The sequence below is a fragment of the Anser anser genome, assembly GCF_964211835.1.
Source record: "Anser anser genome assembly, chromosome: 3".
Taxonomy (NCBI): Eukaryota; Metazoa; Chordata; class Aves; order Anseriformes; family Anatidae; genus Anser; species Anser anser.
Window position 1 is genome coordinate 6405577 of NC_139722.1, and position 26346 is coordinate 6431922.

General features: G+C 47.3%; 3 protein-coding genes across 8 annotated transcripts; 2 read left to right on the top strand and 1 right to left on the bottom strand.

The window, feature by feature from the left end:
- Positions 1 to 1486: 1486 nt before the first annotated feature.
- PLA2G7 (phospholipase A2 group VII) lies at positions 1487 to 15790 on the bottom strand. 2 transcript variants are annotated; one of them, XM_083827955.1, is made up of 12 exons: positions 15646 to 15790; positions 13521 to 13890; positions 9744 to 9868; positions 8052 to 8202; positions 7393 to 7486; positions 6775 to 6843; positions 6237 to 6384; positions 4859 to 4972; positions 4580 to 4671; positions 3968 to 4141; positions 3180 to 3328; positions 1487 to 2811 (listed from the first exon to the last, which is right to left on the bottom strand). In XM_083827955.1, exons 2-12 carry the CDS (start codon positions 13573 to 13575, stop codon positions 2708 to 2710), a joined length of 1275 nt encoding a protein of 424 aa, XP_083684081.1. In that variant the 5' UTR covers positions 13576 to 13890; positions 15646 to 15790; the 3' UTR covers positions 1487 to 2707. The 2 variants fall into 2 exon arrangements, with proteins under 2 accessions (XP_083684081.1, XP_083684082.1); XM_083827956.1 differs by lacking the exons at positions 13521 to 13890; positions 15646 to 15790 and adding an exon at positions 11170 to 11510.
- On the top strand, positions 11508 to 12691 carry LOC310896088 (U3 small nucleolar ribonucleoprotein IMP3-like). The gene has a single exon (XM_083827959.1). It carries the CDS (start codon positions 11575 to 11577, stop codon positions 12127 to 12129), a length of 555 nt encoding a protein of 184 aa, XP_083684085.1. The 5' UTR covers positions 11508 to 11574; the 3' UTR covers positions 12130 to 12691.
- A 219-nt stretch (positions 15791 to 16009) lies between the features above and the next one.
- On the top strand, positions 16010 to 26313 carry ANKRD66 (ankyrin repeat domain 66). 5 transcript variants are annotated; one of them, XM_083827961.1, is made up of 5 exons: positions 16010 to 16681; positions 17353 to 18069; positions 18474 to 18719; positions 20302 to 20530; positions 24553 to 26313. In XM_083827961.1, the coding sequence occupies exons 3-5, from the start codon at positions 18581 to 18583 to the stop codon at positions 24731 to 24733; spliced, it is 549 nt and encodes a 182-aa protein (XP_083684087.1). In that variant the 5' UTR covers positions 16010 to 16681; positions 17353 to 18069; positions 18474 to 18580; the 3' UTR covers positions 24734 to 26313. The 5 variants fall into 5 exon arrangements, with proteins under 5 accessions (XP_083684087.1, XP_083684089.1, XP_083684086.1 ...); XM_083827963.1 differs by having other exon boundaries at positions 18560 to 18719; XM_083827960.1 differs by lacking the exons at positions 16010 to 16681; positions 17353 to 18069 and adding an exon at positions 18095 to 18230.
- Positions 26314 to 26346: the final 33 nt, after the last annotated feature.

The window sequence follows — 26346 nt, forward strand, 5'->3', positions numbered from 1 at the left end:
AGTGGCTCCGAACTCACAAGTGAGATCTGGGAGCACTGCTTGTCTCATCTGCTTGGACAGTTCAGGTGTTTGAACTGCCTTGTCATTTCACAGTAACTTCTAATGAGTAGCCTTTTAATAGGGTCCAGTATGTTGATAGTGTTTGTCTGAAGGCTTTTATAGAGCTGCGACTTCAGATATTAATGCATTTATGTGTTTATAGAAATATCTCGATGGGTCTGATCTGTTTTTTCTTTATAGAAGAGCAAACCAGTTGCAGTTCAGCTAAATCTGAGAAATCTGAAGATCCTTATTCTCTCTAGCATTCCTGTAAGAATGACGTGTTCTCCACGTGAAGCTTCAAGCAAGTACCTGTGTACACACCATTGCCATGAAAATGGGTTTTCATGGGAACAAGACTACAAGCAAAACACTGAGTGTTTCTTCTGCCTGAGTAAATGCCTTACTGCCATACTTCCCTGTCGAAGAATTAGTGGTTGCTGGCAGACTGCTGTCTGCTTGGCATCTTAAAGCTGTGCTTTCTTTAATTAAACAAGAATGTGCCTCTTGACAGGCATTCATTACTGGATGCTTTTGTGTCCTAACTTATGCCTGGCTGTCAGTGGGTGGTTCTTGAACAAAGGTTTCTTGTGAGTTACTGCTGTGTAGGCTACTGTGGTACACAACACTGCTTTCTGGTGTTTTCTTTTCAAAAAGTTGCATTCTTGTTTTTTGTTGTTTGTTTTTTTCTTTTAGAAAAGTTAAGGGTATTTACGGGGGGTGGGGAAGTTTTTCTGCTCTAGAGAAACAGTTGTGTAGCATTGGAAGTCTTGTATTTGGTGCTGTTACAAAGCAATGGAAGAAGCTGGAATAAAGCTGGCTGACACTGGGGCATGCTCTACAGGGTTTTGTTAAATTTTTTGGCTTTCTTTCCCTATGCATTTGCCCAAATACAGTGTAACACGTACAGTGTACCACAAACTGTCACAGGTTCTGTATGTCTGCAGCTGTACTGCAGGTGATGTGGCTATGCACATCCTGCAGTTACTGCTTCTGTTTTGATCTGTAGTTCTCTAGAGCACTGTGAGCCATGCTGAATGCTTTGTAACGCTAGAAACACTACCCAGTTGTGTACAAAACCGAACTTGGGTTTGTGATGTAGCCTTTAATAGCAGTAACGAAAGCTGAAGCTTCAATATGAAGCAGACCTAGCAGTGTGGTTGTGCTGCTGCATGTGTGGTGTGCTCCCAGCTGCAGCTCACCACACAACTTATGCTCTTCATGTGTTGAAGAGGGGGCGCTCTTTTTCCTATTCCTGTTCCATGCGTCTGCAGTGTAGGTTCTTTTGAGGCCGGGAGTTTTTCACAGTGCCATGGCAAATTACAAACACAAGGTCTCATCTTGTAACCATCTTGCTGAGCATTACAGTAGATCCTGAGCATTAGTGCTCACTCAGTAAGAGAAACACTTGCATATTGATCCCCTTAGCAGAGACAAGACACGGTGGTAGGCTGTAAAGAATTTAATTAAATTCTGAACAACAGGCCTTAGCTGTCATTGCAATCTCATGTTAAGATCACAGATTATATAAATACTTAATTACAGTTAAAACACAACTGGAGCAAGCAACACAGTTGTTTGTAACCTTATTTTGAAACAAATAGGCTACAGTTAGTAGTCCCCCTCTTGCAAGGCTTATTCACTTAGAAGTTGTTCTTCCTTGTGGCAACTTGAGAGTTCTGCTCTAAAAATCAGAGCTGCCTGCAGAGGCCCACACAGCCAGCTGTTTCTGCTGACACAGACAGCAATGCTAGAACCTGAACAAAGATGACTAGCTGAAGCGTATTACAACTGTACAGGACGACATGATCAAAAAATGCTTGCATGCCCCTCTTTAAAGGGAGCAGCTAGAACTGACACGTCTATTCCACAGGTTCATCTACAGCAGTGGTACCGAGTGACAGTGGTAATACAGAGATAGTAGTGGTAACATAGAATAATACAAGAGACCCTGCTTAAAGCTTTGCCTAGGGGGGTTACACTTACTACAGTGAGTGACCATTTCAGCAGCTTTTTGAATGGAAACCTCCTCTGAGTGTGGCAGCATGAACAGATCTTAAAAATGTAAGTGGGATAAGTTCATATGAAAAGTCGTGTCAGGACAAACTCCTTGCTTTGCTGTTACCTTAAACTATTTCCTGTTGCTTTTACTGTAGCTCTTCTTTTAAGTAGACAGTTCTGAAGAGCTTCTTCCTGGTACCTCTCTAACTAGAAGGAACAGAAATCTGCCCCAACTCCCAGCTGTTCCCAGAGCACAGCTGAAATAATTAAGTTTAATAAATTAGTTTTTTCTTACACTGGAAAAAAAAAGGCTTGCTGGATGTAAACTGACTTGAAGCTTGGTAAGCAGAACTTTAGTTGAATTCCTGGTAGTTTAATTTATCTCTGCAAAGTTGATTCTAGGTCAGAAACAGAATATTTAAATTACCATCAAGTGATTTCCTGCCCCCCTCCCCCCCACTGCCTATAAAGCAGAAATTACCCTGTTATGGTATTATTTCTGAGAATCCCACTAACTCATCTGAACTTAACTTTTCTACGTTTTGATATATTTTTTGTTCTGCACCCCAAAAGCTGTGTCGGAGGCCAGTGCTATCACATCTGAGCAATATCTGGCCAACATTAGTGTCCTGGTTCCTGTGGTATTTACAGTACTTCCTCGCATTCCTTATTCGCCTTGAGATGGAGATAGGTCAATGTTGGTACCAGAAATAACATTGGGTCCTATGCCATCCACGAGGGAATCCCACTTATCAAAATCTTTCTTAAGACCTATAAAATGGGGGAAAAGAAACCCAAATGGTAATGAGTTGCATTGTCAGATTTCTGTAAAATGATACCAAAGAATTAAATAGGATACATGAATCAGCTTGGCAAAGTAGGGGATGCAGTCTTGCACGCTCCTAGTTTTTACATACTAGCACAAGTGTACTGAAACTCAGATGTTCTTCCTCTGAGTTGCTTAAATTATAAAAGTAACTTTTTCTAGAGTTTCGTTACAGTCTGATGCATTTTTTTTCCTGCTTAGATTTTTCTGAGACTTACTTTAGATCTTGTAGTAAGCAGTGTTTATTAAAAAAAAAGCTTTATAGGAGTTACATGTTGATTGATGTCATGCTTTGATATAAACAGATACTTACTCAAATGTTTCTGCAGGAAGGCTAGTGAAGCGTGGTTGCTTATATCGATAGCTTCATTTGGATCTATTTCTCCTTTTAATTTGAAAAACTTTCCAATGATTTCTCCGCTCACAAAGGTAAAGTCAGGAAAGCTCTGATGCACTGACCCTCTGCAAATACAGAATTGATCGACAGGCTCATAAGAACGTAGCTGACTGATTAGAAGACGACAAAGGCTTCTTGAAAGCCAGACACATCTCACACTATTTTATCGAGCAAATTCTAGTCTCATGAGCATGCAAGGTTAGCAGTAAATCCTGCCCTAACCACAGAAGGGAGGAAGTTTTGTTTGTGCTTCGTCTATATAACCACAACAGTGATAAGGAGTAGGCCTGGCAAAACCTTGAGATCACCAGGTTGTCTCTCTGCTCTGAGCATACATGTGTTATAGCGGTGCCTCCTCCCCTGTGCACGGTGCTTTTACTAGGGGAGTGTACAACTGCACCCAGAGGGCTACTTAAAATGTCCAAATGCAGATGTGTGAGGCCCAGAGCAAAACTTGTGCCTGGCAGAGGAACGCACACCTTGCAGTGTCTTAATGTTACTGCCTGCGCTGAGAAAGGTCTCCATCTCCCCTGTAGCAGACATATTGCTATCTAATTTAAATGTGCAGTGAAAACCTAGGCCCTGAGGAAGTAGTGACTGTCTGTCCTACAGCTACCTGTAACTGAACAGCTCTGACAGGAGAGTAAGTTCTGTAAACAAAGATTCATCCTTGACCACAGAAATGGTGGATCCCCGGCACTTACTTGATGGTGATCATTTTCTTGTTTGAGTCATTGGAGCTAAGCTTCTTCATCTTTAAGATATTATCAGCCCACTGGAATTTTTCAGAATTGATAAAAAGCAGCGGTTGCTGGACACTGTTTTGGTAAGTGTCATCGCCCACTGGCAGCATCCACGCATCGAGGGCAATGCCACACCTGCCGAAAACAACATCTAGATATTGTCACAGGTAGAGAGCTTTGTGAGGACGTTTTCAGCATGCTTTGATTTGCAGCAGACATGAGGAAACTGATGATACTGAACGGGTAAACACGTTAATGAATCACTTTGTAGCGATAATGCTTTCTACTCTGGGGGAAGAGGATTAATCCATTATTCCATTTGTTGGTCTCCTCTGCCAGGTGCAGCTGGGCACAGGAGCTTCTGCAAGGTCCCGCAGTGTCACGGTAAAATACAATACAACTATTGTGTTCCTCTGCATCCCCAAAGCTGAAGGAAGCATGAGTTGAAGAAGATGAGACATGCCAAACAGTTTTTCTTCAAGAGCTAATTTGTAGCTGAGGGATCTTAGGTAAGGCTCCCTGTTCCAGGCTTGTCCAGTGCCAAATGTTCCTTTCTTTGTTTGACATACATACCTGAATCTAATTTCTTTGCTGAGACTCTCAATAACTGTAGCACCACCAAAAGAGTGTCCCATCACAGCTATTCTGCTAGTATCAACAGAATCCTGTTAAAAAAAATCCAGGTGCTGTAAGAGACTTTCTTTCCCCATTTTTTTTTTCTTTTCAAATAATAGTTTTTGATCTACTGTGTGATCTTCAGAATAGTCTACAGGAAGCAGTTTAGTAACGGAAGAGGAAACCCAGAAGCTTTATTAGGTGTTTAACAGAATGAAGTCACTAACTTTCACTCACCTTCAGGTGATTCCAGTCAAAGTTTGAATTCAGTACATTCATTACTTCCTCTCCTGAATTGATTTTCAGAATGAGGTTGAGCGCTTTGATGCACTCCTGTGCTCTCTGCTGCACCTGGGAGACAGAAAAGATGGGGCAGAAGTGGGATGAATTATCAGACAACTGCTAGGTTTGCTGGCTCTTTGTACACAAAATTTAGTCTTTTTTTTTTTTAATATAAGGGACTGGTACAATAAGCACTATTCTGAACTGTAGAATGGATCTGTAAAACAAAACCCTGAGAAGTTTTGATCAAATCTGAATTTTGGGGGCCCCAAAATGTTGCAGCTCTTGTGTAGATCCTCCACTTGCTTCATGTGCACGATAGCTCTGGAAGCATCTTTGTGCTGGATGTACCCAAAGCAAGAAACTGCCTAGAAGCCCTTCCTATTTTAAATGCATACACATTACTGAAAAATGTAACAAAGCTGTTGCAAATACAGGTTTTCAGTGTAAGAAGTGTTCTAGATTTTGATATTTTTAGTAAAAAAAAAAAAAAAAAAAAAGGCTTAAAAAAAAACCAAAGAGCAACAGCATCATTGGGAGCAATCGAGTGTAGCCAGCCAGCAAGATGTCTGTGCGTTATGAATTTCAAGTAAATCTCAATCTCCTGGCTTCTCTACTAGCAAAATGTACAGGCAGCAGCTCCTGCAGGTTATTTGCAAGCTCAGATGTTGTGTAGTTGGACTCACAAGTAGGATGTTGTATGCACACAGGAAAGGACACTCATACTGCTGTCTGTGTGGCCCAGCAAGATAAACACTTCCCTGTTTGAGTCCACGCTGGGTGGAAGAAAACACTCCCATGTTTTAAAGGTCAGGTCTGTGCTTGGAGGAGCTTATCGCCACGACCACATCACATCTAGCACGGATGCTGCTTGTAATCAGGAAGTCTGCACTGCTTACACTGCTGTAATCCATGCCAAAGTGTGTCAGAGGTGGTGAAGCAAACATCCCCCTTACAGCAGTCATGATTCGTCTTGCTGGTAGCAGTAAACAAAAGCTACAGCAAGCCTAAGGCCACACAACAAACAATGCTTAAGGACAGGGCTGGGCAGCAAAACTGGAGACAGAGGAGAAACAGAAAGTAGAGGAGAAGCAGGTGAAAGAGCTGACTAAGAATGACAGCACAACCTCATGGGAAAGCTGTGTTAAGGAAGTAGTTTATGCTATGAAGAAAGCTGCTGTTGGCGTTTCCATCTTCAGGAATATTGGACTTTAGGCTATTGTGTACACTGAGCCATGGCAGAAGACTGCAGGCGTGGCCAAAGTGAAAGTGTCTGCAAGTGTCAGTCCTAAACACGCTGTCTCATTCCTAGCATGCAGCCCCAGGAGGGTACCTGCTTGTGACGCAAACAACGTTCTTCCTCTCCCGATTTTAGTTTCCTGTAGTAGATCCACTCCTTCTCCATGTTTGATGTAGACTCTTCCTCTGTTTCAGAACCAGACTTTTTTTTACAGTAATACGTTGCTGAAGCTGATTCATCTCTGTAATATCGACAGAAGGTTATTTCTGAGGATGTATTCCATTTCTTTGGGATGAAGTCAAAAGAAGTTGTAGTTTTCACTTGTTTCAAGAAACCCACGCTCCCAACCAGTGCTGCCCCACCAAAACTCCTTCCACCGTTATATTTGCCAGGTTCTAACAATAAACGAGAAAAATAGCATGCTTGGAGAATGACAAATGATACGTGCCACAGGACTTTTCATTAAAGGGCTTCAAATTTACCTCCCTTTGGTTAGCTAGGAAGCGAGCTAGGGAAGGGGTTGGGGCTGAATATGAGATATTAGTTACTCCTTTAAAAAAATCTTTACAAGTAACTATTTATTATGAGAAAGTTTCTTTCCATCAAACTGAAGAGCGCACAATATACCCACCTGTGCTCCACAGCAGCCACTATAAAGCCTTGAGAAGCCATCTCTATGCAAATAGCGGAATAGATTGTCCTGCAATCAAGACCACACTGGTGATACATACGCACACACAATGATTTCAGTCGCATTGCTCCTTAAACACTGACTGCACCCCGTATGTGCTAGCCCCCATTCTGTATTTCTCCTCTCTGCTTTAATTTGCTAACGAGCAGAGCAGGCTATGGTATGCCAGTCACCCGAGGGTGCTTTTTGTTGCACTACAGCCCGTTACTGTTTCAGTACCTATTCAGCAGAAAGAAAACGTTAATAATTTTTTAAAAGTAGCACATGGGACACTTTGCATCTTCAAAGAGCTGTCCAAAGATTAACTACCTAGTTCTCACAACATACTTATGCACCCCTAAAATATAACTGGCAAACACAGGTAAAGAAACCAACCCTGCTTTTATTTACTGGCATTGATTTCAGTGGAAGCATGCTGATACACAGCAGCTTGTTCCCCAAATGTTTTTTGACTCCACAGGGATCTCACCCCCTACTGAAAATCTGTTCAGAACCATTCTTAGAGACTGTTGTCCCCACGGATGACAAAAATAGTTTGTCAACAAACTGCAGAATTACCGAAAAGCGCCAAGTCCATGGGAAAAAACGAGGAGTGGGTATTTTTCTCCTGGCTTAAAATCAGCATTTGGTTTTGCAGGACAGGTCACTGAACCTACATAAAAATGGAAGCGTGTCATTAGCACTTAAATGAGAGACAGCACTTGTTCCTGTGGGAGAGATCCCGAGAGCCTGGTGATTTCAGAGGGGTCATCTAAAGATTAGGGTACCAAATCTTAAAATGCAGAAGATAAATGAAGACGCGATTCTGCAAACACTTTCTACAAAAAGATGTTTTCCTTCTCCTGTCCATAGCCTAGCACAAGGCCAACCCTTTACACCCTACAAGAACACATTTCTAGGAGCAGCCAGGCATCCAAGTTCTGTTCGTATTTAGAGTTTAGCATCTACCTGACCTTTGTATATCTGCAAAGTTCCCCTTGTGATTTGAATCCTGACATAGAGGCAGCTTCCCCACACCAACCCAGACACTCCCGTGTACAGTGGTCACGGACTGCGGTCCTGTGAGAACTGGGTCGCGTCCAGCATTGAGCCTCGCCACCCAAACCCTTCCCAAACACACACTCCTCTGTGGGAGAAACTAATGTTGAATCAAGAACATGCTGCTCACATACGGAGCTCGTGCCCTTGTCAAGAAAAAAAGCCCAAACCAGTCTCACCAACATAGTACTGGAAAAGCCTTTCTCCTACAACGCGGTACATGTTAAGGAAGTCAGAAAGTCCCTGGTAGTACTCTTTATCTGGAATCCACGGTGCCTCTTCGTTATCTGTGGCGTCGCATGAAGGATAATACAGGCGTAAGAAGCTTCCCTGCGATTAAAAACAAATGATATTTATTAATATATGACAAAAAAGAAGGAAGATAAAAACATTTATGTCAAGTGCTTCAGTTGCAAGAAAAACAGCTCAAGAGAATTTGGAGAATCTCATGAGAAAATTATTACTCAGTACAGGCTGAGCTTTGATGTCACTGTCATTTTGTCCGTGCAATGACTTGAAGCAGTACAACAGCTGACATCCTGGCAGTGATGCTCCCACCAGTGTCTCATGGAGCTGCTACCGAGCCCGTTCGCCTTGCTGTGCTGGGGGAAAGGTAACCGACCCTCCTAGAAGTACAGTTTTCCACTGGGTCAGGTCAGATTTTCCCCCGAGACCGGTATCTGGAGGTGTGGCCCAGCAGATGAGGTTTGGGCACTCAGGGGCACGGCCTCAACTTGGCCATCGTCTCCTGGCTAACTCGAGCAAACGGCTCTGTCTGCAGTCAGCAGCGCAGCAAAGGAGTGCAGTAACTACTGTTCCTCCTGTATCTCCTCACCAGGATATATACAGGCCTGTTAGGTCCATCTTTCTAACCAATTTTACTACTTCTGTTCCATCTGCCTCCATTTCTTACCACTGCCTTGGGTCTCCTCTTGCCATTTGTACACCAAGTCTGTGGGGGAACCACACGGGCTCCCTGTCCTCCCCTTGTCAATATTTTTCCTACACAGCAGTCTACCAAAAATCTCTTAAAGATCTCCCAGCAGACGAAGTGTGTGCAACACACTGCTTGAACGCACCGCCTGGCTCCTGATGTGCCTTTATTTAAATACGTTCCATCTAAAACTGCAGGCAAGGTGCACGAGCCCGGGAGAGCAGCATGAACGTGAGCTTTGGAATAAAGTCTGCTCCTCTAAGCATGAATTTATCAGTTTCATACACAGCGTGCACCAAAAGCTTGTTTAATGACTCTTGCTTCCATTTACTCATCAAGCTTAAATCAACCTTTGACACAGCGAGCACTAAGGAGGGCACCACCGAGCCTCCATCCAGGCTGGTAATTACATTAATTCAATCCCAGAATAGTCCCGCTGAATTTCTCCAGGTGACAGTTTACCAGGAGAGGAAAGAGGTTCATTACCTATCCCTGAGAGAACTGTCATTATGCAGATTGCTCATCCACGAAAAACACAGGGGCTGATTGCAAAGAGAAGCTAATCACTTTCTGGTGCTAATAGAGAGGACTCGGCAGAGCCAAGCCACAAATAACCACTGCAAACGGATCACATATTCCACCTAGCTGCTCTGAAGAGCAAAACCACAGTGCAAATGCATGAGCAGTCCCACAAAAAAAAACTCAAAACCAAGAGGATTTGAAAGAGAAACTTGTAAGCGAGCCCACCAGGTGGCTGCTATTCACTGCTCCCTCCTTCCCATCGCGGTGTCTCTCTCCTCTAACATCCTGGCACCAAGTGTGCCCCGCACGCATCCTGCACCTCTGTGCACACCTTCTGTCCGGTTCCCCCATAAAACCAGAGTCGTGAGGCTCGCTCTGAGCCTTAAATCCGAAGGAGGGTGAACCCAGTGCTTACCTCGGCTGCGTTTTCTGTCATCAGGTCCGTGCAGCCCACGGAGTGCGGCCCCTTCCCTTCGGGGATCCTGTAAAACTTCTCAGCGCTGTTGCTGCCCATTTCCTTTGGCGCTTTGGCCGACAGGCCTGGGGAGAAAAAAAAAAAAAGAAAAAAAAAATCACAAATCAGGAGAATTTGGGGGCCTTTGTGGCGTCTGTGCTCATTGTGGTGCTTGTGAGCAGACCGTATACCCTGAGAGATATAACAAATACAGCATGTTAAAGGTCCAGGACTGCTCAAACTGAGGATTAGGCCTATAAGAACAGCTGCTATTGAGGATCTGAGCTCCGAAACCCCAAGACACTGATCTGACACCTTCAGTGTGGTGGTGGTGGTGGTGCTGGTGGTGGCAGGCAGGGTGACACCCAGCAGCGGAGAGGCCGCAGGGCACCCAGAGGAGGCAGCGCAGGGCCCAGGAGGGCGCCCAGGCCCTGGATCAGTGGGTTCCCTGCGCCGAGACCCGCTCCCGGTGCGGAAAGCAGGAGGGGAAGTTTGGGGTTTTTGCAGCTCCCTGTAAACAAGCCCGGTCTGCGTGGCTGGGGCAGGGGGCTGAGGCCCTCCCTGCGCCCAGGTGGTGGGGAACGGGGTGGCTGTGGGGCGCAGGGGCTGCGGGGGGCAATGGGTGCGCTGCCCCTGCCTGGGGGGCCGGGCTGCATCCCACCTGCACGTTAGGGAAATGACATAAAGCGTGCCTGTCGGAAAACTAAACAAGGTGAAAAATAAAATAAAAATAAATAGAAATATAAAATAAAAAAAAAATTAAAATCAGGAATAAACTTCAAAATAAAAACAAACTTTAAAATAAAACTTCAAAATAGAACTTCAAAATAAACCTAAAATAAAACTTCAAAATAAGCTCAAAGTAAATAAACCTCAAAATAAGCTTAAATTATTCGTATAATAATAACATTAATACTATATATATGCAGTTATATTATTACATATGATAATATTATATAATATTTTATTAATGTAAATAAAAATAAGCTTACAAATAAAACTTCAAAATAAAAATAAATTTTAAAAATGACACTTCAAAATAAACTTAAAACCTCAAAATCCGCTTACAAACAAGATATAAAAATAAGAACACATTTAAAAATAAAACCTCAAAACACGCTTAAAAACAAGACTTGAAAATAAGAACAAATTTTAAAATAAAAGCTCAAATTGGGCTTACAAGTAAGACTTAAAAATAAGAATAAATTTTAAAATAAAACCTGAAAATAGGCTTAAGAGTAAGACTTAAAAATAACAACAAATTTTAAAATAAAAGTTTGAAATAAAATTTGAACTTGAAGGTGGGGCTTCAACACAAAAATAAGAAGGAGCTTAGGAATAAAAACAAATTAAAAACCGAAGGTAAGGATGCGATTAAAGCACGCACAAACCACCGAATTCCCAACCATCAGCCCCGGGGCAACGCCGACGAGCCGAGAAGAGCCGGATCGAGGCGCACCGGATCGAGGCGAGCCGGATCGAGGCGAGCCGGATCGAGCCGAACCGGATCGAGGCGCACCGGATCGAGGCGCACCGGATCGAGCCGAACCGCATCGAGGCGCACCGGATCGAGGCGCACCGGATCGAGGCGAACCGGATCAAGCAGAACCGAATCGAGCCCAGCCGAGCCGAGCCCAGCCGAGCCGAGCCCAGGCGGGCCGGGCCCAGCCCCTCCGCTCCCCGTCCCGGTGCCCGCCCCCGTCCCCTCCCCTCCAGCCGCCCCTCCCCGGAAGGCGCCGCGGTGGCCCCGCCGCCCGGCTCCCTCCTTCCCTGCGCCCGCCCGCCCGCGGCCATGGTGCGGCAGCTGCGCTACCCGGAGCGGAAGCTGCTGCGGCGGCTGTCGCTGGTGAGCTGGGAGGCGGCGGGCGGCCTGGCCGAGGTGCGGGCGCTGCGGCGCTACCGCCTGGGCCGCCGGGAGGACTGGGCTCGCTACAAGGCGCTGGCCCGGGCCGTGCGGGGCCTGGCCCGGCGCCTCCGCGACCTGGGGCCGCCCAGCGCCGCCTTCCGAGCCCGCTGCACCGCCGCCCTGCTGGGCAAGCTGTACGGCCTGGGGGTGCTGGGCTCCCGGCGCTCGCTGGCCCTCTGCGAGAAGGTGTCGGCCGCCTCCTTCTGCCGCCGCCGCCTGCCCTGCGTGCTGCTGAAGCTGCGCATGGCGCAGGACCTGCGGCACGCCGTCGCCTTCGTGGAGCAGGGCCACGTGCGCGTGGGGCCCGAGGTGGTGACCGACCCCGCGCTGCTGGTGCCGCGCGCCGTCGAGGACTTCGTCACCTGGGCCGACGGCTCGCGCCTGCGCCAGAAGGTCCTCGACTACAACCAGGAGCGGGACGACTTCGACCTGGCCGCGTAGGGACGCGTGGGTCGCGGAGCGTCCTCTGGCCTGCTGGCTGCGGGGGTGAACGCCGACTGACGCAGCGCCAGCATCGATGGCACCGGGGGCAGACGTCGACCACCAAAGGACCAAAATCCCCCAAAACGTTCCCAGGAGGAGACGCGCTCGCTGTCGGCAAAGCTCCTGCTTTTACCATCGACGTCCCCTCTCCTCTAACTCCACACCACGTGGGCAGACATCACCACAAACTGATCAGACATCACTCCGAAAACACCTGGCCCTGTGCACCCCACAAGGGCAGATTTCTCCAAGCCTGGCACTGCCATTTCAAGGCCTCGGATGCCCAGCAGCAGCTGCCGGAGGACGCTTTCATTAAGCCTTCTATTTGGGGACAGAGCGCCGATGCCACCCCGCTTGGTGACCTGGCCACCACTTTCCCAAAGCAGCCTCGTCCTGGGAGGTTGTGCTTTCACCCAGCGCAACTCGGGGGGGTTGCGGTCAGCAAAGAGGCCGAAGAGTGAATTTCTGGAACTGTAAAAGTTGTAGCCCCAAACGGAATAAATACATAAGTAAAAGCTAACGTTGTTTTTGTGTAAAGTCACAAGGGGAAGCCTGACTCGCAGGGCTGAGCCCCATGGCTGTGGCGGCTCTGGCTGGGGAGGGCTGGGGTGAAAGCAAACCTGAGCGGTTCTAGGGCCGTCAGGAGCTTCGTTCCCCTTCGGAAGAAGAGCAGAAGAACAAAAATGAACCAAGTTGGTTTATGGCGTTGAAGAAATGCGTGTAGTATCTCACAGTGGAATTTCCCTGAGACTTCTTGGTGATTTTAAAACGTTCTGGTGAGCCCCGCTTGTCATCTTGCAGAACTTTTTTTATGTAACTTTTATGTAACTTTCCCTTTTTTTTTTTTTTTTCAGCTAAAGCCTATTACAGAATTATAAAGTGCTCTTTCCAGAAGTGCTTTCTTTGCTGTTACCCTGGGCGACCAAAGGATTTGGCAGCAGAACAGGAGCGGAGCTGTGGGAGCTGTGGCTGCTCTGGGTCTGGCCGCGCTGGTGTGGCTGCCCTGAGCAGGAGGGGCGTTGGGTGAGTGGTGTCTGGGGGATGAGGCAGGACCAGAAACCGTCTTATGAGGGTTTTTTAGAAAGCAAACTAAATGTTAACATCTGTACCAGCGTCACAAGCCAAATGTATTTAATGGTGCTAGCTTTTAGAGCAATAATAGGTGCTAAGGAAGGGGCACATCTCCCTAAAAGGGATGGGATTTCCCCACTGCACTTGATTATATGAGCAACTCCAATTTATGCTTACATTTATTTTGGTAAAGCCTTACCTGTAACACCTTAAGAAGTCTTTCTCGGGGCACACGCTTTGCTCAGGTAAGAAATACAAATGGAGAAGACGTTCCTTACCTGAAGCACGACTTTTCGTGAACACCTTTCCAGCCCTCGTCCAGAGCGAAGTCATCGTGTCTTGGGAAATTCAGGAGGTTCCCAAGCCGGGTGTGGGTAAAAACAGGGTTTGCTCCGCTTTACTCTTCCAGGAGAGTTTCAGGAAGGGGGCAGTGATGTGTGCTGCCGTCCAGGAGCCTGAGCAGGGCGTTTTGCTGCTCGGATGCTGAGCTGCTTTGTCTGCCCCTCGAAGGAAGAGCAGAAAAGGAAATCTCGGGTCTCGAGCACAGAGGCGGTCGGGCTGGTAACCTCAGCAGCGTTTCCTCACCGCCCCGCTCCTTTGGCCCCAAAAACAGCTTCACGCTGTTTGCTCGTGCACCTCCGGCGTCTTCTACAGCAGGAGAGAGACAACACACGGGAGCATAAGTTGTTAAATGGTGGCTAATTGCTTCGGGGCTAATTGGCCCCTACAAAGCCGTGCTGTGGGGCAGGAGCATCCAACGCTCCTGCTCTCTTCCCACGGCCTCGGAAACGAAATTTTTGTGGTCCTTTTAGGAAATGTCTCAGAGCAGGCAGTGGTCAGGGAGGTTTTACCAGTGCCGCTGGCTTCGGGCTTTTGTTTTCTGCCTTTTTTTCTTTTTCCCCCCGCCCCCCCCCCCCCCCCCCGGCCTTGGCCCGTTCTCTATTTGGAGGCTGCCAAGGGGAGGAGGAACTGAGGCCGGGGACTGTGTGGGAGCGTGGAAGAAGGAGTCCTTCACACTGCTGCCTTTTGTGTCGTGGGGACTAAATGGCCGAGGCCGTCATTGAAAGGCAAATGTGCTGATCTCAGCTGCTTTTTCCCCGTAAACAGGACATGTTGGTGTGGTTTATTTGGGTGATGCCCCCCTCAGTAACCAGCGATATCCCATTGCCGTGAGCACAGAGAGCACCGCAGGCTGGGGAAGGACGGTGTGACCCCATAGCCAAGTGCCACACGAGCTATTCCCCACTGGCTGGAGGCGTCACTGATTTTTAAGTATGTCCTCTGCTAATTTGGCACTGGGAATGAACCAAAGGCAATGCTCATCACTGAGGGGTGGGATTACCTCTTAATCCGTGCCCCAAAAACTAAACCAGAATGTGAATTTTCACTGGGGCTGGAGAAAAAACACCCAAAAAAGCAGTATGACAGTGTTAACCCGAGGACCCCAGTTCTGGCCCCTGCTCTTAAATGCCCTGCTTTAGTCATTGAAGTGATTTTATTTTGCTTCAAATAGGGGGGGGGGGAACACCAACGATGACACCAGAGATGGAGATTTGAGCATCTCCAGCTCACTCCGAGAGCTGCCCGTCGGAGGGTGATGCCGTGTGTCCCCAGCAGCACGTCCCAACAGCTGCTGGCTGCTCTCACCCACATCCCCAGTCGGTCGGTGTAAACCCGGGCAGCGTTTTACCCTTGGTTTCTGCCCCCAAATCCTTCCCCCAAGCTCAGCCCCGTCACAGGCTGGAGGCGTTGTGCTGCCGGGTAAGGTCCAGGCTGGCTACGGGGCAGGTCCTGCTGTGACTAATGCCTGAGGCCACCACGTAGTCACCTGCAGGGTCAAAGCCCACCGGGGGAAGCCACGTCCCAAAAACACCCTCTCCTCTCCCCGACAGCCCTGGTTGGAGCCAGGACGAGGGCTCGGCGTGGCGGACAGGTGATGGGGTGAGGAGGGTGCTGGCACCGGGCTCCCCGAAGAACTCGGGTCAGGGAGGACCTTCTGGAGGACATCTACCCCAAACCCTGCCCGAAGCAGGGTGGCTCAGTGCCTTGTCTCAGTTTTGCCTACCTTAATGCTGGATCGCTCCCCGGAAGCCCGGAGCAGCGTTTAATCGCTGCGATGTGTTTTTTTTTTTCCTTTTCCCTCCAGTCTGTGCTTCCCCCGCTGCAGCCCAGTGCTGCTGCTCCCCAGCCCGACACCCCTTAATGCCAGCAGGGCACGCACCCTCTCCCCTTCCCGTCACCCTGCAGGGACACGTGGGGATTTGGGGTCAGATAAGAGGAAGACCGCGAGCCCTCGTCCGGCGCAGAACTCCTTAAAATCCCCCTGGCAGCCCCGTCGCTCCTCCCTTGCACTCTTCCCAGGCTCTTTTTTCCCCCTTCCCCAGTGCCTGGCGCTCCCCGTACCTGGTGTGCGGTGTCCCGGCCACCCCCTGCTCCCGTCCCTGGCTCGGGAAGGAGCTCGATGTCTCCTTTGGCTGCCCGTGGCCCTGCAGAGCGAGGCTGCCGGCGGCTGATCCCGCAGGAGGACGTCTCCCAGAGCGGCTGCCGGGCTCTTCCCGAAGGGGAGGGACCAAACTTTGCCTTAGTTTCCAGATGGGACAATCTTTCTGGGAGAGACCTTTCCCCAGGCCTTGCCGACGAGTCTCCTGCAATGAGCCATCCCACCTCCACCCCTCCCCAAAAAAATAAAATGCCACGCTGGCAAGAGGACCCCGCGGCTGTTTGGATGCCGGGCGTCCCCTCTGCGTGTCGGGGATGAGTTTTAACAGGGCTGGGCACAGCACCCGGACCCCCCGTGACGTCCCAGGGAGGATGGGGAAGGTCGGAGCGGCTCCGTTTGGCTCAGGGGCTCTGCACAAAAATCCGAATCTGATCTTAAAATCACATAAGAAGGGGGACAGCAACGCCCTGAGGAAGCGAGTCCCACTTCTGGGTGCTGCTGCTGGAGTGGTTTAAGGCGGATTTTGAGCTCAGGTCCCTACTGATGGAGCAGATCTGTCCCCATCCCTCTTTACATAGTCCCGGTGTTTGCCCCCCTCGATGGTGCCAGCTTGGCACAGGTGCATGAGCGTCGGCTGCAGGCTGGGAACTAACCCTAACCCTAAACCTAAACTAACCCTAACCTTAAACCCAGCACCGATAATTAAAAGGTCAGCTTTCAGAGGGATCAACAGCCCCACGAACCTTAAGGCTAGCAAAAGGGAGAGATGGAGGGTAGGTAAAATTCAGACTGGCCTAAATTGCTTAGGAAACCGAACCCACGGACTGTCTCTTTGGAGAGCTGCTGAGCTCGTGGGATGGGCTCATTGGGTTTAGGTCCTCACCCTTCGTGTGTGTTTGTGTGAGAGTGACCTGAAGTTAGCGGAGCAGAAGGGAGCTCGAAGTTTCAGTTATGTTTTGTTGAATTTTGTTGGCATTTCCTTGGAAAGGAACAAGAAAGGTATGTGAAAATATGCATTATTTTTTTTTAATCTGTATTTTTGTCCAATGTTCATTTCAGCGAAGAGCTGGATGCACACTTTACTATCGTTTTCAGTGTAGGTTTAATGGCAATGAGAGGTGTCGGAGGACTGATCTGAAGACTTCTGATTAATCATGAAACAGGTTTTTCAAGGCAAGTGAGAGGCAAGGAGGAGGAGGTGAATGAGTGATTGAAGTTACAGATACGTTCGAGCCAACATTACTTCTGCAACCCACTGAGGAGCACCAAAACCCATAATATTTTTTATTGTGTTCACTTGTCCCCTTGTCATGTATGGGTCCTCCTCTTGCATCTCCTCTGACCTTCATATCTCTTTCTTTCTTTCTTTTTCTTTCTTTCTTTCTTTCTTTCTTTCTTTCTTTCTTTCTTTCTTTCTTTCTTTCTTTCTCTCTCTCTCTCTCTCTCTCTTTCTTTCTTTCTCTCTCTCTTTCTTTCTTTCTTTCTTTTTCTTTCTTTCCTTCCTTCCTTCCTTCCTTCCTTCCTTCCTTCCTTCCTTCCTTCCTTCCTTCCTTCCTTCCTTCCTTCCTTCCTTCCTTCTCTTTCTTTCTTTCCTTCTTTTTCTTTCTTTCCCTCTTTCTATCTCTCTCTCTCTTTTGACTACTTACTAACTTTTTTTCCTTTTTTAACAGGAAAACTGGATAGAGAAGGTGGTGTGTCTCTCCATCCCGGCCTGTGTTTGGGATGTATATGGGAACCAGGAGCAGGGAAGCAGCCCCATCTACCTCTGGCTCGCAGGATGCAGCCCCTAGGATTGGGAACCTCCCTGGCATCAGCCTCTGCGAGCTCCGATGTTGGTCCTTTATAACGTGCTCAGCATGGAAATTACACTCTCCCAAGCCGCAAGCTGTGAACGTTGCTCCATGAAGTCAATGTCAGTGAAGCAGAAACTGGATAAAGGCCTAAAACTCTTCCAAGTTTCTGAAGGGGACTGGAGTAATTGGCTCAAGACTAGCTGTTGGTACGGGAATATAAAAGCTTTGCCCCTGTTGATTTGGCCAGACCGGAGAAAATATGGCAGCATTTGCATCACCAGGATGATGGGATCCTGTAGGGATCTTTGCAAGCTGCTTCAGTGCCCTGCCAGCAAAGCAGGACTCCCCTTTTCATTGAAGCCCATAGCCTTGTAGGGGCTGAAGATCTGCTTGCATGTCTTGATCCAGATCTGTTTTATGGGATTGGAAAGTGCAAATCGCAGCTATGGAGACAAGCGTTCTGAGCGACATGGCACAGCTAGGCTATTTGCACAAAAGAGCACAGAAGATACTCACCAGACTTTTCTTTCCTTACACTAAAATGCTGCCAATAACGAATCTGCAGCGCTGGCGAGGGAGGAGCCAGTTTCCAGGGTAAGTGCGTGACAACAGGTCGATGGCAATGTTTGGCCTGAGCTGGCTGCTCTTTAGCAACACTCTTGAGAAGGGCAACGTGGTTTTGCCTACGAGTCCTTTACATGAAGGGCTGCACTTTGCTCCAGATTTCCACGACTGTAAACTAAACGTCACCATCAGTCTGTGATCACTGGTTTGATAATAAATACTTTTTTCTTCCTCTCTCATTTCCCTTTTCTTTTCTTTTCTTTTCTTTTCTTTTCTTTTCTTTTCTTTTCTTTTCTTTTCTTTTCTTTTCTTTTCTTTTCTTTTCTTTTCTTTTCTTTTCTTTTCTTTTCTTTTCTTTTCTTTTCTTTCTTTCTTTTTTTTTTTTTTTTGAATAAATCCTGGTTTCTCACAGTGCATGTCTCTTTTCAATCCAGACACTGCCCGACCTGGTAAAACTGCTTTAAATGGGAGGAGCTGATGCATCAACAAACATGCACTAAATGACGTTGCCCTTTACCAGGTTTTTTCTGACGCGTGCAGCATGACGGAGCTCCACGAAGCCGTGGCTGTGGGGGACTATGACCTGGTGAAAGAGCTTTTGAGGAAGGGGCGCTGCGACCCAAATCACAAGGACGTGGACTGGAACGACAGGACCCCGCTGCACTGGGCTGCTGCGAAAGGTAAGGGCGCCCCTGCTCTGTCACCTCTGCAAACCGTGTCCTGAAAGGCATCACAACTGTAGTTGTCTTGCTACGATAGCAATTAATACTGCTGATTGTCAGAGTTTGTATTGATCCCTTTGTCCTTAATGAGGAAAAAGAGAAAGGCAATATCATTTTACATGGGAAATGTGCCCACAAGATAATATATGGGATTACCATCAAAGAGATCTTTAATTTTTTTTCTGTCACTTGTGAAAACTGTGAATTTGGTACATGTACAATTCCACAACACGTGTATAAATGTACATACAGGCTGTCCGCTTGTCCCTCAGAATAATTTTCTAGGAGGTGGCCTCATACGGTGCAGAGATGTGTCTCGTGCACATGCACAAATGAGCAGAAAGTGAAACCCACTGTGTTTATAACAGTTATTTATCAAAAGAAATAGAACAAACTAATTACAGTTGCCCTCTCGTTCTCCCATCCATTTAATCAAATGGCCAACACAGGGCCAGAGCTGTTAAAGTCAAATATCCTTTTGCGGCCTTGGAAAGATGTGAACGCAACAATACAGTTGCTGTATAATTGTACACAGCATAAAATGTGTGCTGCAGTGTTTGTTATGCGCTGGGATCTCAGATCCTGAGACCTGCCTTTGCTCAGAAATCAGTTTGCTGCTTTACAGCTGGTACCAAGTTTTACACCCGACAGATTTCTCATTTGGGCAACAGAACAGGGAACCAAGCAATTTTCATAAAGCTGTTTCATGTATATATAAATTTACATAACCGTTATATATGAAACATTAATGTGACTAAAATGTAAACTGCCAAAGCATGAAATCAGGGAACGAGGACTTATAAATGCTGTGATGGCCTTTTGATAAATCCAATACAACAAGCAGTGAAATCTGTGGCCCCAAGGAAACCACATGTACACAGGGGTGGGTTACTGTGGAATGATGATGAGATGCTGGCGTGGCCTGCATGCAACGGGGAACAGCCTCACTCAGCAAAGGCCATGCTTAGCGGGGTAGAAACAACTTTATTTTTGTTTCTTTAGGCAATTCCACAAGTTAGAAAAATGTGAAGTTGAATGAAAACAAGTTATTTCTCTATCTCATATCAAACTTTTGTTTTATTAAAGCTGTTCACAACTTTTTGATGTTAAATTTTATTTTGGATTGAGCTAAAAAAAATAAAATGAAAAAATGAAATAGTAAACTGACAGTTACTCAAGGATTACTTACAATTACAGAATCATCTAGGGTGGAAAAGACTTCTAAGACCATCGAGTCCAACCATTAACCTAGCACCGCCAAGCCTACCACTTGAGATGTACTACTCCAAAAGTAGCAGGAAGCTTTCTGATTTTATTGCTGTTCGTTTTGTAAAATACTTCTGGAAGCAGTCTACTTTGGGGAAAAAAAAAATCAGCATTTTCCAATGAATATCATTTATTCGATAAATAAAATGGCCAGGCCACGGGTAAAACATGACTGGAAGGATTCATGACCAAGTGGGTGGTGACTGTCTCCTGCAGCCTGAAGGGATAAAGCCTCATTTTGGAGTTTTTCTCCCCGTTTTTCTCTCCATGCCAGGGCAATCGGAGATGGTTAAGCTCCTCGTGGCTCATGGCGCCCGGCCCTGCCTGAGGAGCGACACGGGCTGGACCCCGGCTCACTTTGCGGCTGAGTCGGGCAGGCTGGGCGTGCTTCGCACGCTTCACTCCCTGCACGCGGCCATGGACGCGACGGATCTCTTCGGCGACACTCCCAGGAGGCTCGCAGAAATCTATGGACACAAGGAGTGTGCCAGGTTCTTAGAAACGTGAGTAGTGGTAGCTGTTCCCAGCATGGTAGACGACGATGATCCCGAGTGCCATATATAGGGCCGGAATGAATATGAGTGCATTATTCATCTTTCTGCCTAAACCTGTCAAAGCTGTTGAGAATTAGGTTGGAAGTGAGGAGACATTTCTTCTCAGAAAGAGCAGTCAGGCACTGGGACGGGTTGCCCAGGGAGGTGGTGGAGTCACCGTCCCTGGGGGTGTTCAAGGAAAGGTTGGACGTGGTGCTTAGGGACATGGTTCAGTGGGTGACATTGGTGGTAGGGGGATGGTTGGACCAGATGATCTTGGAGGGCTTTTCCAACCCTAATGATTCTGTGATTCTCTGAACGCATATACAAAGCAAATACAGAAGGAAGAACTAACAATGCCACGAGTATTAACCTCTTAGAGTGGTGAACGCTGACTGCAGAGGTTAAATTGTGTAAGAACAGCCCTTTACCAAGTAATGATAGTGTATATACAAGATTTGTGGTAAAAACTGACACACTTTTTTCTTTTTACGTAACTATTGAAAATTATACCATTTGATCTGTTAGTAGGGTGGCTGGATGTGTTACTTTCTAATTTTGGAAAAGTCTGATCGTCTTAACCCTTATAGTTATCATTGTGGCATCATATACAATTAGTATTAAGCTTTTAATAGTTCAAAACAACCAGTTGTGTTTTTCAGCTGACATATCCCCACTGATCTGGCTCAAAATTATTTCCATCTGTGTGAATCTGTACTGAAATAGATCTCAAGCCTCAGTCTTGGCATATGTAACTTCAGCTAATGGAACAAGTCTATTTGTTTGCTTTGGTTTTGTTTTTCTGATGAGCTCGATTTCAGAGCCCTTTACAGGACTCCACAACATGCCCAGCAGGGGCCCCTGGGCAAGAAATACCATTTGTTTCCCTGAGAGTGCCAAGGCCGAGAGCACCCAAAGGCTTTTTCCTCCCCTGAGATTTTCTCTGATTTTGCAAAACTATCACGCAAACAACTTTCTAGGAGAGCCACGCGTTCATGTTTCTAAGCTCTGGTTATTGTGGAAGCGGATGCAGCCTTTGCATGTTACCTGCCCATCCCACATCCATCCTAATGCTTTCATCTTAATGAGGATTTTCTCTTTATACTATTCTTGGGTCTTTGCTTGTGTAGTTTCTGTATCCGAACAGGTAAATACTTTCTTCCCTAGAGAGTGAAAGGCCTGCAGACTTGTTCCCCTCAATGAATCGTTTATAGCAATTGACTCCCAATTCAGCTGCTGTCGTGTTTACACTAACCTCACCACGAACTCCTGTTTATCGAGTTCTGCCAAGGGTGTAGAATTTGCTCCACACTTGGCTGTGCCCCAGAGCCACGGTGGTGAGGTGACAGCAAAGGGGGGGTTGCCTGGATCACACCGATGGGCAATGCCCACGGCAGGCAGAGGCGTCTGCATGGCTGGGATGGGCGGTGGAGGCAGCTGGAAGAAGGATTGACAGGGTGATTGACGGGATGATTGACAGGATGATTGATGGGATGATTGACAGGAAGGTTGATGGGATGATTGACATCCAATCTGAGGCACCAGATGAGCGGAGAGGCGACAGCCTAAGGCGACTCATGTAGCTGGTGGATGGTTTTCTGAGGTGAATGACTCATTTGGGGTGGAAAAAGTGAATAGTTTTCTTTCAGAGCCACGTGCTGGTCTGACTCGCCCTGTGGCCGTGCACAGCTCAGCCAGGAGCGTGGCTAGCGGGAGGAAAGGGTGTGAGTGCTCATGGTGCTGAGCTACAGCAAAGCTGCAAAAGGTTTGGTGACCGGGGTGACAGGCTGTGGTCGTGACACGGAGGAGGTGACGGTGCAGCGAAGCGAGATGGACCCAGTGTCTGTCCCTTGGGGGACTCAGGCAACCAGACCAAGCAGGGCTGCAAATCTCCCACCATGGAGACCTCAGAGAGGTGCAGGATTAAGGGCTGTGACAACTTACAAACCAGAAAGACTCTTTGAATGCCCGTGCCTTGGACAGTTTGTAATGTACGGGCACCGCACAGCAACAACGCAGCCTGCGGGCAGCCAGAGCAGCCAAAACTTTGTCACCGGAGTTTGGGAGCCATTTTTATAAGTCCAAACTCTATAATTTACAGCTGTTGTGGAAGTGTTCACCCTCATGCAACAGTTTCACCTCCTCACATCGGCAGATAGAGTTAACTAGCATGAATTACTGGTATTTGTAGTGCAATCACAATTACCTTCTGCTTCTGCAGTTGTGCAGAAGATCCCAGTGGTTATGTCCATCTCCAGGCATTGCTAAGGCTCTGGCAGGAGCTGGGCAGTACTGGTCTGGCTGCAAACACAAAATAAAGTTTTCAGCTAATGCTGTGCAGCACAGAGTAGATCTGTCCTCTGGTCACCCTGTTGGCTGCATTGGGATGTAAATGTGAGGAGTATTTTGTTACACAGCATCACTGTCAGCCTTGAATATTTGCCTGTCATGCAAAAAGGTACCAAGAAAGTAAAGGAGATTTTTAAAATAACAGCCTGAGGGGCTGTGCGAAATGCAGGGCTGGAGTGCATATCTAAACAGTGAGAGGAGCATCCAAATCCTTCCTAAATCCCTTTTCATCCTTCCCTGCCACCACCACCATGCACCTTGCACGCTGTGTGCCTGCCCGTGGTGCTGCTGGCCGCATGAACACACGCTTCTTCATGTGGCCAGAATGAATGCTCCGTGCTGAGGGCTGTTTGCATCCACATGTCAATATTACATGTATCAACACGTTAATATTATTAACACATAAATATTAGGAATATTCTGCTAGAGAGTATCTGCACCACTCGCTGAGGTTTGCATGGACATGCAAAGCACTGAAACCAGCCTTCAAATGCAGAGCTGCCTCTGAATAACAAACATGTAATTTGCATCAGGTTTATTAATTTTTTTGTGCACCACAGCTTTACCTTGGATGCTTTCGGAGCTGCTGGGAGCAGCGCCAGGGCAGCACTGAGACCTGTGGCCCACGCCTGCTGCCATCCTGCCCCCAAAGAGCCAAGAGTCCAAACTGCATCAGAGGCTCCCTCTAGATGAGTCCAGGGCACATATTTATACATATATACATATATATATGCACAAACCTATGTACTAAACCCATGCTGTGCAGCGCATCTCTGTGCAGAGCTGCCGGCTTTGCTCTGTGCTCTCAGCTGGGACACCCCTGCACAGATGTGAGGGTGCTGCTGTATGGCAGGAAAACATTTTTTTTGCAGATATTTGGTGATATTTTTGTCAGGGCTCCATAAGCAGTTACAAAACCAGAACTCTGCAGGGAGACAAAATGGTTTGCCTGCTCCGAGACAGGCCTTACAGCTATATTTAGTGTTCGCTGTGGCCTCACCTTGACTATTGCGTGCAGTTCTGGGCTTCACACGATAAAAAGGATGTTAAGGTCCTTGAATGCATCCAGAGGAGGGCAATAGAGCTGGTAAAAGGGCTGGAAGGCATGTCTTATGAGGAGAGGATGAGGACACGTGGGTTGTCCAGTCTGGAGCAGAGGAGGCTGAGAGGCGGCCTCAGTGCTCTCTGCAGCCTCCTGAGGAGGGGAATGGAGAGGGAGGTGCTGTCCTATGCCCCCTGGATGGGCATCAGGAAAAATTTCTTTATTTTGAGGGTGGTCAAAGACTGGAACGGGCTTCCTAGAGAGGTGGTTGATGCCCCATGGCTGTCAGCGCTCAACAGGCATTTGGACAATGCCCTCGGTAGTAGGCTTCAACTTTTGGGCAGCCCTGAAGTGGTCAGGCAGCCGGACTTGGTGTAGGCCCCTGCCACCAGAACTACTCTGTTCTTACACCTGGGTGAGGTGTCAGTGTGTGGGTGATGGTGGCGGGGCTGCAGGGGCTCTGTGAGGGGAGGCCGGGGCTGTCCCATGAGGACATAGATGGGTCCAGCCGGCCCCAATGGCACACAGGGCCCAGCTGAGGCCCTCAGTGAGGCTGGTGGTGCCTCTGGGGAAACAGATAAACTCTTGCTTTCTTCCGCAGAGCAGAGGTAGAGAGCAGAAACTATCGCAGGACAGCTGCAACGAAAGGAATCCCCTTGGACCAGAGAGATGAAGACTGGGAACTCAAGAAAGAAGAGTTTGAGAGAAACTCATCGTGTGCTCGGCAGAACTACACAACCGCTGCTCAAAAGAAGAATGGAAAGAAAATGGGGAAGCAGTAGTGTGCCCTGCCTACTTGGTGCCAACGAGAACTTGCACTGCAGAGCAAAGACCCTGGCAGACCTCAGATGCTTCTGCAGGGTGAAATATGGATGAACAACAGAAGCGGTTGGCCACAAGAATGCATCTTTATGATGTACTGTAAATTTTGTCGTTCTTAGGGAGTAGGTAGGCGTGCTTCTGTCCATCTGCGTGTCTATATATATCAGACCTCATATATCAGAAAACTGCAGAAGGTATTTAAGTATACTAATACTGTAATTCACTGAAATGGATATATACTTATAGAAATGACAGCAGCTACCCATATTGCCTGGGAGGGAAATCTTTTTGTTCCTATTTGACTGAGGAAATCACCTGACGCTGTACTTCTGCTCACAGTAGTGATGTCCATGCCCTTTGCTTGTTTGCTTCTGGTCCTGAGTCAGACGGGGGGTCTTTAGGGGCTTGTAGCCTCTGGTGGTGCCTCTCTCTTTTCTTTGGCAGTGGGACATAGTTGCTTCTTCTGGTTGCAGGGGACTCTGATGTTGACCTTTCACTGGACACGAGTCTAACAGCCTATATCTACCATTCTTAGTCCGGCAGAAGGGAATACATGCTCCCTCGTTACTGGTTTCAGACATTTGTGACTGCCAAGACAGTTAGAGCACTGCCTTATTTTTAGCAGTGCCCCCAGCCATTTTTATATCTATGTTCACAGGAATCCATGGAACCACTCCTGAGCTATCCCTCTTTCATCCCTTACCCTTATCAAAAAATGGGAAAAGCATTTTTTAACTATTTCACTTCTCGACTGCAAAAAAATATTTGGAATTTGATCCAAGGCAGTTTTTCATGCCAGCACTGGGCAGCCATTCATACCGACCTCTGACACCTATGTGTCTGCTTTCCCTCCCCTTATGGGACTTTCAGAGATGGAAAAAGGTATCTTCAGCGTGGTTTTGCTGGAGCTGCATTTTTCTCTGTGTGAAAGATGTTATTTTTGCCTGCGGAGCCTTGTGGTATGCAAGCTTTTGCGGGGTGTTGTGACATGGGTTGTAGGGAGTAAGGACAATCTGTGGTCTTTTTGTGAAGGGACTTCATGTTGAAGGATCAACTTTGTGAGCAACATCAGGAAAAGAAGGGAAGTACGGTGATGCCTGTCCTTTAAAGGCCTTTAGGTGGGGAGATGTGTCCAGATGGCATTTAAGATCCACCTCTCCTGGGGGATGTGGGTGTTGCAGTTTCTCCTGTTGTGGAACTGGACTCAGTGGGGTTTGGCATCTGGTCTGAGAAGTGCAATTGCAGCTAAAGGCAAACAGCTAAAGGCAATGTGCTCTGACTGGCTAGTTTTGATCAGACGACTCAGGCCCTTTCTTTCTTTTTAGCAGAACAACATGAATGTAATTTTTTTGCCTTACTAGTGCGGGAAAAGCCAGAAAAGAGTGAAAGGTAATGGTTGGTAAAAAAAAAACAAAAACAAACAAAAATCTTTCTTATTAATCTCTTCCCCTTTCATTGTTGTGGGGATGGAGAGGAAGAGGGAAGGGAATGTTCTTTGCCCATGGAAGAGGCAACCCTTAAAATAAAGAGCTTACAAACCAATTTTTTTGTCCTTCATTTCAGGTTTTCAAAT